The sequence below is a fragment of the Ostrea edulis genome, chromosome 7, assembly GCF_947568905.1.
Source record: "Ostrea edulis chromosome 7, xbOstEdul1.1, whole genome shotgun sequence".
Lineage (NCBI taxonomy): Eukaryota > Metazoa > Mollusca > Bivalvia > Ostreida > Ostreidae > Ostrea > Ostrea edulis.
In genome coordinates, this window is record NC_079170.1 from 39450842 (window position 1) to 39461977 (window position 11136).

The 11136-nt window shown below is 29.8% G+C and overlaps 1 protein-coding gene across 1 annotated transcript in view; it reads left to right on the forward strand.

The window, feature by feature from the left end:
* Positions 1-797, forward strand: part of LOC125654559 (GTPase IMAP family member 4-like) — a 44899-nt gene extending 44102 nt beyond the window's left edge. The window contains exon 9 of the mRNA XM_056144377.1: positions 195-797. Within this exon, the coding sequence (XP_056000352.1) occupies positions 195-787 (593 nt within the window). The 3' untranslated portion in view covers positions 788-797. The remainder of the gene's footprint in view (positions 1-194) is intronic.
* Positions 798-11136: the final 10339 nt, after the last annotated feature.

Genomic DNA, 11136 nt, shown 5'->3' on the forward strand with positions numbered 1-11136 from the left:
TGAATGGATTCAAAACTGAATTTCTTTAATGCCAAGAATATTTATTATGTTAACGACATATCTTCCTTTGTAAATGTCAGTTTACAAATTCGATGCTGTAATTCGGAATCATTAACATTTGTAAATTGCGATGGATTAAAATGTTGTGGTGTGTAACATCCATCTATGCCATTTTTTTTATTTTTTGTTTATAGAATACCGAATATTAATTGTTGGAGCATGTGGCACTGGAAAGAGTAGTACAGCCAACACTCTCTTGGGTAAGTCTGTATTTGAAACCGGTATATCAGCATCTAGTGTGACTCTCTCCTCTCAGAAATATAACTCCATACATTGTGAGAGGAGCATATCCGTAGTAGACACAGTTGGATATAATTCAAATGTCTTCAAGAAATCGTCGCTTTTAGAGGCATTCGAGAAAGAATTACCTGGTCCACACGCAGTTTTACTTACCATGTCTGCGTCTGAGAGATTTACGACAGAAGAAATTTCCTCAATTGACCAATTTGCAAATCTTGTTGGAAATGAAGTGTACAATTTTACTGTGGTTGTTTTAACGCACGGAGATGTGTTGAAAAACAACAGTATCTCAATAGACCAGTTCAAAAAAGATGCACCTCGGAGTTTTAGAAAATTGGTGAAACGTTGTGGAGATCGACTTATCGAAATAGATAATACAGCAAATGAACTTAAAAAGGAAGAAACGGTGGACAAACTATTAAACATTGTAGATGTTATTAAAAGGGAACGTCACTGCTTTGACACATACAACAGGTTTGTATTTTGAAAGAAGAAAATAACCGGAAGCTAGAAAATTCTCCAATCGTACTGGAGAAAATCGAATTTCCCGAATCACCAAAATTGACATGAGTGTAAACGTTTTCTACATGACTAACTTTTCTCTGACTATTTTGTATTTTTGTCAAGGAGAGTATCTGCTCACGACATTCTTTATAACGTTATTTTATCACAGCGATACGAAATGATACGCAAAGAAAGACATGTGTAAATTGCTATTGATGGAGAAATAGATGTATTAGTTGTGAGAAAAAGTTAATCAAATAAAGAATTCACCTTAATCTATTCAACGTTTCGAGAAATATTTGATCACTATTTTCGTTTGATATCAATGATTTGTTTATTATTACCTGCTGCAAGGAAAAAAAGAAAGAATGAAGATGGTGCCATGGTAACAGGGCAAAATACAAATGAGTCCAAATTGGAGTCTGATAAAAGTTTATATCTAAGTATCCTGGGAGAAAGAGGTTCTCTGTGCCAAGAGGGTCACCACTTTGAAAGAAAAATGAGAAGCGTGGCGGAATATCGCCTACCAAATCATTCAATTCTACGTCATATACAATACAAACTGTTGAAGAAGAAAGGAAGTTGAATAACATGCAAATACTTAAAACGTAAGGCAGAATTAGCGGGTGCGCGGTGGTGTATTAAGAAACAGGTATGCAACTATGTAAATAATGTGAATCACAGTTTACGAATCCCGTTCCTTATTAAGCCCAGTCTCACGATCAGATCACTGTATAATGTAAACCATTATACACATAAATCAGTACTTAATAGGATGTCTCGGAGAAAAAAAACACGCACAATGGACCAGTAGAAAAATTATAAAGCAAATCATTAATCAGAAGGGGGTGTCAATTAAAATGCTACTTCTAACAGACGCCTCTCTCTCTCTCTCTCTCTTCTCTCTCTCTCTCTCTCTCTCTCTAGTATATATTTATATATATATATATATAAAGCACAGAAAATTTCACTTTAAATGGATACCCACTTCCGCCCCTACCCGGGGTTGAACTCACGACCTGCAGAACCAAATCTCCTAGCAGCATGTAACTAGCGCGCTAGACCGCTCGACCATCTAGGCAAGTCAAAAAACTTGCTTTCGATGCCGATGGAATTCTCGCCACGCTGTCACACGCTACACGGTCATTGAGAATGGAAATGGGATACAGTTATTTAACATACATTCAAGAGGATCATACATGATACACACTGCATTCGAAATATTCTATATAAAGCACAGAAATAGCAATGAACTCTTAAATGAACATAACTGCCCTAAGTGAAGAAATAATTAATATATTGATATTTATATTAATTATTTCTTCACTTAGGGCAGTTATGTTCATTTAAGAGTTCATTGCTATTTCTGTGCTTTATATAGAATATTTCGAATGCAGTGTGTATCATGTATGATCCTCTTGAATGTACGTTAAATAACTGTATCCCATTTCCATTCTCAATATTATTATATTGAGATATTATATTATCAATATATATATATATATATATATATATATATATATTAATAATAGAATTTATCTGCTGTAGACAAGTGCCAAAAGGTCAAATCTAAAAGACTGTCTAATTCAGCCATACACGAACAAGAACAATACCCAAATAATCATCAGATTAGAATTTCAGATAAATTGTAAATTAACTTTTCTGGCTGGTGATGAGGTTCTATACATATACTTGAAATATTCAATGTAAATATACGTGTGATAACTTTTTTCCCTTGAAATACAAAACAATGTACCATTCTGTAGATTGAAATGTAGTTCCTAACATGTTTCATTATCATACATATACATGGTAACATGTATATATACATAATGAAAATTACAGAAGTAAACACATCATTGACCACACTAGCCATTTTCTCAACATAATAATTCGAGTCTAAAGCAGAAACAAACATCTTTTAGACAACAATTACTTCCTTGCTTCAGAAAGTTCAACGACACAAATATGAGACAATATATCCTTTAATTTGTGTGCTACTTAATCATTCATTTAAAGACGGTACTCAACATCGTCATAATGGCCGACTTCCTTTTAAAAGATGAACGAAATATTAATATCAGCAATATTTATGTATTCATTTCAAAATGCATTACCTAGCTGAGTAGCTCAGTAGGTTAGCATGTCGACTGCAGAACTGTAGATCGCAGGTTCGAGACCAGCAAGTGTTTTGATTTGTTCAGATTGTTTTATACTAAAACTGCATTGTTTGACTAAATAAAGTAAATATGACAGTTTTGAATTTCAAAATAGTTGCACACATCCTCCACTTTTCATCCATATCAAATTTCTCTGGTGTAACATTCCTCTTTAAATCTTTCTCCATGTTCATCTGTTACTTTCTGGAGTTCTGATAATGGAACACTATCTGGACGTTTTCCCGTTCACAAATCTCGAACAAGTAGTCCTTTGCTCTCTGAGATAACCTTGTAGCCTTTTTTCTGCATTTCAATACCCATTCATTTCTTTCTTCTGCTAGTTCTTGGTGGAGTCCATTGTCATCAATTCCTGAAATGACTGTTTGTATCAGCAGATCATGGACTCTCTAATACTGTCTCATTTTGAGATATACATATCTGCTGCTGTGTCCATACTAAATCTTGAACTTGAATGGTTAGAATGATTTTCAATTGCCAGAGATTTTTGAAGATTACAACATTCTTGTATGATGAGTCTTATGGGAGTTACGAGATTGATCACTATTTGTTGTCCTCGCCTTTTCACAAGGATTATATTTTTGAGTATTATTCTCTGTGCTTCCTGTAGAACAGCAAGCATGTTATTGTAGATATCTTTTGTCTCTTGATCAGTCAATCCATGGTGTTGGTTGAGACAAACAGTCTTCTGTGTTCCTTTTCTCTTGGAAAATCCTGTTGACCCGAAATATGAAAAACAATGTTTTAAAAGTTAATTCATAATTCATCATACCCTGAACCTTGTCACACTATTACCATCACAATAAACTAAATTAAAAAACAACATATACCACAAATACTTTTTTTAAAAACCTTCAACTTCTCTGAATATACAGCATTTGTCTAACTTGGTGTAAAAGATAAGATAAATAGTAATTGTGAACATATCATCTGTGAAACTGTGACTCTTGTGAAAACATTACATATATAAATTTAATTGTTTTATATGCAAGTATTCCATTGTAAAACGGTAATGTGAAATAAACAATAAATGATTCGCATACACAGACCCAAAAGCAGGAAGAATAGTTTTACTGTGACCAGACAAACATGCTACAGAGTGTAGGTGCTAAAAAGTACTCGTCCTGGACAAGTTAAACTAGCTTAGGAAGAGTGAATGACATTATATACTCTTCATTGGTGACAAGTAAGATTTTCTGTTATTGGTGAATTTATATTGTTTGTTTTTTACAGTGTTCTGACTAAAGAGTACTTTCCGTTTGCACATTACTACCACAATCATGTCAACATCTGGGAACCTATCTGCACTAAACATTCTATAGTGGATTCTAGATATATGTTTTAAGATTAGCTTTGATTGAATAAACTGTTTTCTTTTATAAAAAAAAAAAGACATAAATTTTAATGCAAAATAATTCATCATGTGGTTGTAATGTCCTGATATTTAGTATAGTGTCCTGATAAGACATTTATAACAAAAATAATATAGTTTTACAAGTTTAAACACACATAATAATTATGTTTACTATGATTACTATTAAGTTTATTATGTTTATTATTAATCATTATTTATTATTATTCTTATTAATTTGTGATTATTTTTCAAGTTTAAACTAGACAAGGGTGTATAACACTCTATCATGTCATTAGGTAATTCCAATTTCAAGATTAGATACTTGTGTAATGTCCTGAGGAAATTTTTTGGTTGTTGACAAATCTAGGTTTTTCGATTTTTTCTCTCTTCTTTATGGAAACAATAAATTTTTTAAGTGGTTAAGTTGAAAAGACTGAATACACGCTGCACAAGTTTACTTTTATCATGTTTATATGATTCAGACAGAGATTGATAACTCAGTATTCCATTTTATTCATGACAGAGTGCACGGATATCATTAATGGTTAGAATTTATTACCTATACCAGTACAGACGTTCTGTGTATGTGTGTGTGTGTGTGTGTATACATACACAAGTGAAATATACAAACATAAGTAAAAACTCATGTAAGGATACACATACACACACGAGTATATGATATTTATTTTCTTCAATTTCTTTCAGAATTAGACGCTACCTGATCCAACAATCATATTGTGTGTCTCGTTCTCAACCGGTATTGACAAAGTATAGGGGTTGTCCCTCGGTCTAGTTTAGTTTAAAATGTACGTTGTGGTCTGGATGACACCGACTAGCTATATTTCTCCCCCATTGTAACCAAAAATTCGGTCGATGCTTTTGGCAGATTGTTAGTCTTAATGGGCAACCGTCCACGGCAATATTACAATTCTAAACAGCAGAAAGATTGCCCCGCCCAAGGCTCATCCAAATATTTACCAAACTGTCCAGGAAGTCGTTCAGAACATTGTAATAGTCGGAAATGACAAGACACATATTCTTGCCTAATGACGATCTCAAAATTGTTGTATGGCAAAATTTATAATTAATAACTAATAACTAGTAGCACTCTATTATCAAAATTTTCTTTGGCGACCCTACCGTAATTCTTTTCTGTATATATTTTAGTTATTTCACATGTATATACATACCTACATCCCTATTACTATTACCTGTTACTAATATTACTAATTATATAATAATTCTGGTATATTTATTTCGGTGTATCTTTATTTATTTGGGCGAAGGACGGAGACTCGTGCGATTACTAATTATTACCTTCTATTAGAATCCAAATAAATTAAAAAATATATTTTCAATATTTAATTTTATATTTACTTATACAAAAATAATAAATTAAATATATAAATAAAAAATATAATTTATTATAAATAAAAAATATTTTAATTATTTAATTTTAATTTACTTAAATTTTTTTTTTTTTTTAAATTCTAATTTATTGAATAAATTAAATAAAAGTTATTATTAAATTTATTATATAAATAAAAAATATAATTAATTTCTTACTTTTTATTTAGTTTTGTAAAATATAAGTTACTTCTTTATTTCATTATGATTTATGACATACGACCACATGTATGTGTCCGGCCATCAAAAGACAGTACCGCAGTCATCAGACGTGTTGGTACACGATGGTCCTTATTTATTTATATTTATTTATTTTTAAAACCATGGGACAACCCATACGTCCCATACGGAGCATATGTATGTTACTACAACACACTTCAACTTCACTATGTTGGTGCATTTGGGAGGTGTTGGAGGGTGAGGCTGGATCGCAATGAGATGGATAGTATTATGGCAGATAATACAGTCACCAATCGGTTAACGATATATAGTTAACCAATCCTACGAATATCAAACAAACAAAGCATTACTTCCAAGGTGGTCCATCGAATAGCGACAGTTACTCTACACTCTTGACAGTACTTTTAAACGAGTTGAGTTACTGTTATTTATACATATAATTTACATCTTAAAATTATTATTAAATTAAATATAAATATTTTTTTTTTCCAATCTAAATATCATTATGTTAAATTACTTTACTATTAAAATCTTAATTATTTACATGTCCTTATAACTCCATTAAAAATTTTTTTTTTTTTTTTTCCAATCTAAATATCATTATGTTAAATTACTTTACTATTAAAATCTTAATTATTTACATGTCCTTATAATTCCATTGATAATTTATGCTTATTCAATATTCAATGCATTCATTAACTTAACCTTCTGTTTTGCTTATTATTGATATAATAGGCCATCGTACCGTGGTTTCAGCGGGTGAAACGTCACAATAACACAAATTACGTTGTATGAGCGGTTTCAGTGGATGAAACGTCACAATGTCACAAATTACGTCACAAATTACGTTGTATGAGCGTCTTCACAGCGGCTGCCACGTAACTAATCTATTCATTCGCCATCTTCAATTTGCATGATTTATAGCTTCCAATATCATTCGTAAGTTTCCTTCCGGTTGGTGAGTAAAAAGTTTTACTTATATGTATAACTAAGGTTTTATCATGCATGTTTACAAATATGTAAACAATTTCGTATGTTTATATGCATGTTTACAAATATGTAAACAATTTCCCATGTTTATAAGTATGGAAACCACTAAGCATCATTATTCTACTGTTGAATTTTTATATGCTTACTAATATATAAACAACTACATGTGTTATACTTATATAAACAACTAAGCATATAATTCGGGTTTTCTATCGTGTATATCTATATGTTTATCAGTATGTAAACAATTACATATATAAATATCGTAGCATATTAATATTAGGAATATAAACTTTGCGTTTTTATCGTTTTAGTTTATATAAACATGTATGTTAAAGTATAAATGCAGCTATACATCAAATCCAGGTATATTATAAGTACATGTATATGCAAATATACATAAAATTCAGGTATGTTATTATACGTATGTATTTTGTAAACTTCTCTTTTTATGACAAACATTTAGATGCAATGTCGCAGTTTGTATGTATGCAGGCCTGCTACATACTATTATATTTAATATATGTAAGCTTGTTGGATGTATGCGATTTGTGATTTTGCATCTACTCTGTATTTTCATTAATTAATTAAATCTATATGTTTTGTAATTAAGTATACCACTTCTTATGGTTAATATTTTATCTGTCATACAATTTTAACATTACTAACTCACCAATTATTACATTATGCATCTTCAGTTTTATACACATAATACATACTATCGAATAAGAATTATGGAGCCATGTCGTGCTATAAGCTGGATCTAGCTACAGAAACATGGTACAGGGTATGAGGTGTAGCACCTGATGACGACCTCAAAATTCTTGCCTAATGACGATCTCAAAATTGTTGTATGGCAAAATTTATAATTAATAACTAATAACTAGTAGCACTCTATTATCAAAATTTTCTTTGGCGACCCTACCGTAATTCTTTTCTGTATATATTTTAGTTATTTCACATGTATATACATACCTACATCCCTATTACTATTACCTGTTACTAATATTACTAATTATATAATAATTCTGGTATATTTATTTCGGTGTATCTTTATTTATTTGGGCGAAGGACGGAGACTCGTGCGATTACTAATTATTACCTTCTATTAGAATCCAAATAAATTAAAAAATATATTTTCAATATTTAATTTTATATTTACTTATACAAAAATAATAAATTAAATATATAAATAAAAAATATAATTTATTATAAATAAAAAATATTTTAATTATTTAATTTTAATTTACTTAAATTTTTTTTTTTTTTTTAAATTCTAATTTATTGAATAAATTAAATAAAAGTTATTATTAAATTTATTATATAAATAAAAAATATAATTAATTTCTTACTTTTTATTTAGTTTTGTAAAATATAAGTTACTTCTTTATTTCATTATGATTTATGACATACGACCACATGTATGTGTCCGGCCATCAAAAGACAGTACCGCAGTCATCAGACGTGTTGGTACACGATGGTCCTTATTTATTTATATTTATTTATTTTTAAAACCATGGGACAACCCATACGTCCCATACGGAGCATATGTATGTTACTACAACACACTTCAACTTCACTATGTTGGTGCATTTGGGAGGTGTTGGAGGGTGAGGCTGGATCGCAATGAGATGGATAGTATTATGGCAGATAATACAGTCACCAATCGGTTAACGATATATAGTTAACCAATCCTACGAATATCAAACAAACAAAGCATTACTTCCAAGGTGGTCCATCGAATAGCGACAGTTACTCTACACTCTTGACAGTACTTTTAAACGAGTTGAGTTACTGTTATTTATACATATAATTTACATCTTAAAATTATTATTAAATTAAATATAAATATTTTTTTTTTCCAATCTAAATATCATTATGTTAAATTACTTTACTATTAAAATCTTAATTATTTACATGTCCTTATAACTCCAACAAAAAATTTTTTTTTTTTTTCCCCAATCTAAATATCATTATGTTAAATTACTTTACTATTAAAATCTTAATTATTTACATGTCCTTATAATTCCATTGATAATTTATGCTTATTCAATATTCAATGCATTCATTAACTTAACCTTCTGTTTTGCTTATTATTGATATAATAGGCCATCGTACCGTGGTTTCAGCGGGTGAAACGTCACAATAACACAAATTACGTTGTATGAGCGGTTTCAGTGGATGAAACGTCACAATGTCACAAATTACGTCACAAATTACGTTGTATGAGCGTCTTCACAGCGGCTGCCACGTAACTAATCTATTCATTCGCCATCTTCAATTTGCATGATTTATAGCTTCCAATATCATTCGTAAGTTTCCTTCCGGTTGGTGAGTAAAAAGTTTTACTTATATGTATAACTAAGGTTTTATCATGCATGTTTACAAATATGTAAACAATTTCGTATGTTTATATGCATGTTTACAAATATGTAAACAATTTCCCATGTTTATAAGTATGGAAACCACTAAGCATCATTATTCTACTGTTGAATTTTTATATGCTTACTAATATATAAACAACTACATGTGTTATACTTATATAAACAACTAAGCATATAATTCGGGTTTTCTATCGTGTATATCTATATGTTTATCAGTATGTAAACAATTACATATATAAATATCGTAGCATATTAATATTAGGAATATAAACTTTGCGTTTTTATCGTTTTAGTTTATATAAACATGTATGTTAAAGTATAAATGCAGCTATACATCAAATCCAGGTATATTATAAGTACATGTATATGCAAATATACATAAAATTCAGGTATGTTATTATACGTATGTATTTTGTAAACTTCTCTTTTTATGACAAACATTTAGATGCAATGTCGCAGTTTGTATGTATGCAGGCCTGCTACATACTATTATATTTAATATATGTAAGCTTGTTGGATGTATGCGATTTGTGATTTTGCATCTACTCTGTATTTTCATTAATTAATTAAATCTATATGTTTTGTAATTAAGTATACCACTTCTTATGGTTAATATTTTATCTGTCATACAATTTTAACATTACTAACTCACCAATTATTACATTATGCATCTTCAGTTTTATACACATAATACATACTATCGAATAAGAATTATGGAGCCATGTCGTGCTATAAGCTGGATCTAGCTACAGAAACATGGTACAGGGTATGAGGTGTAGCACCTGATGACGACCTCAAAATTCTTGCCTAATGACGATCTCAAAATTGTTGTATGGCAAAATTTATAATTAATAACTAATAACTAGTAGCACTCTATTATCAAAATTTTCTTTGGCGACCCTACCGTAATTCTTTTCTGTATATATTTTAGTTATTTCACATGTATATACATACCTACATCCCTATTACTATTACCTGTTACTAATATTACTAATTATATAATAATTCTGGTATATTTATTTCGGTGTATCTTTATTTATTTGGGCGAAGGACGGAGACTCGTGCGATTACTAATTATTACCTTCTATTAGAATCCAAATAAATTAAAAAATATATTTTCAATATTTAATTTTATATTTACTTATACAAAAATAATAAATTAAATATATAAATAAAAAATATAATTTATTATAAATAAAAAATATTTTAATTATTTAATTTTAATTTACTTAAATTTTTTTTTTTTTTTTTAAATTCTAATTTATTGAATAAATTAAATAAAAGTTATTATTAAATTTATTATATAAATAAAAAATATAATTAATTTCTTACTTTTTATTTAGTTTTGTAAAATATAAGTTACTTCTTTATTTCATTATGATTTATGACATACGACCACATGTATGTGTCCGGCCATCAAAAGACAGTACCGCAGTCATCAGACGTGTTGGTACACGATGGTCCTTATTTATTTATATTTATTTATTTTTAAAACCATGGGACAACCCATACGTCCCATACGGAGCATATGTATGTTACTACAACACACTTCAACTTCACTATGTTGGTGCATTTGGGAGGTGTTGGAGGGTGAGGCTGGATCGCAATGAGATGGATAGTATTATGGCAGATAATACAGTCACCAATCGGTTAACGATATATAGTTAACCAATCCTACGAATATCAAACAAACAAAGCATTACTTCCAAGGTGGTCCATCGAATAGCGACAGTTACTCTACACTCTTGACAGTACTTTTAAACGAGTTGAGTTACTGTTATTTATACATATAATTTACATCTTAAAATTATTATTAAATTAAATATAAATATTTTTTTTT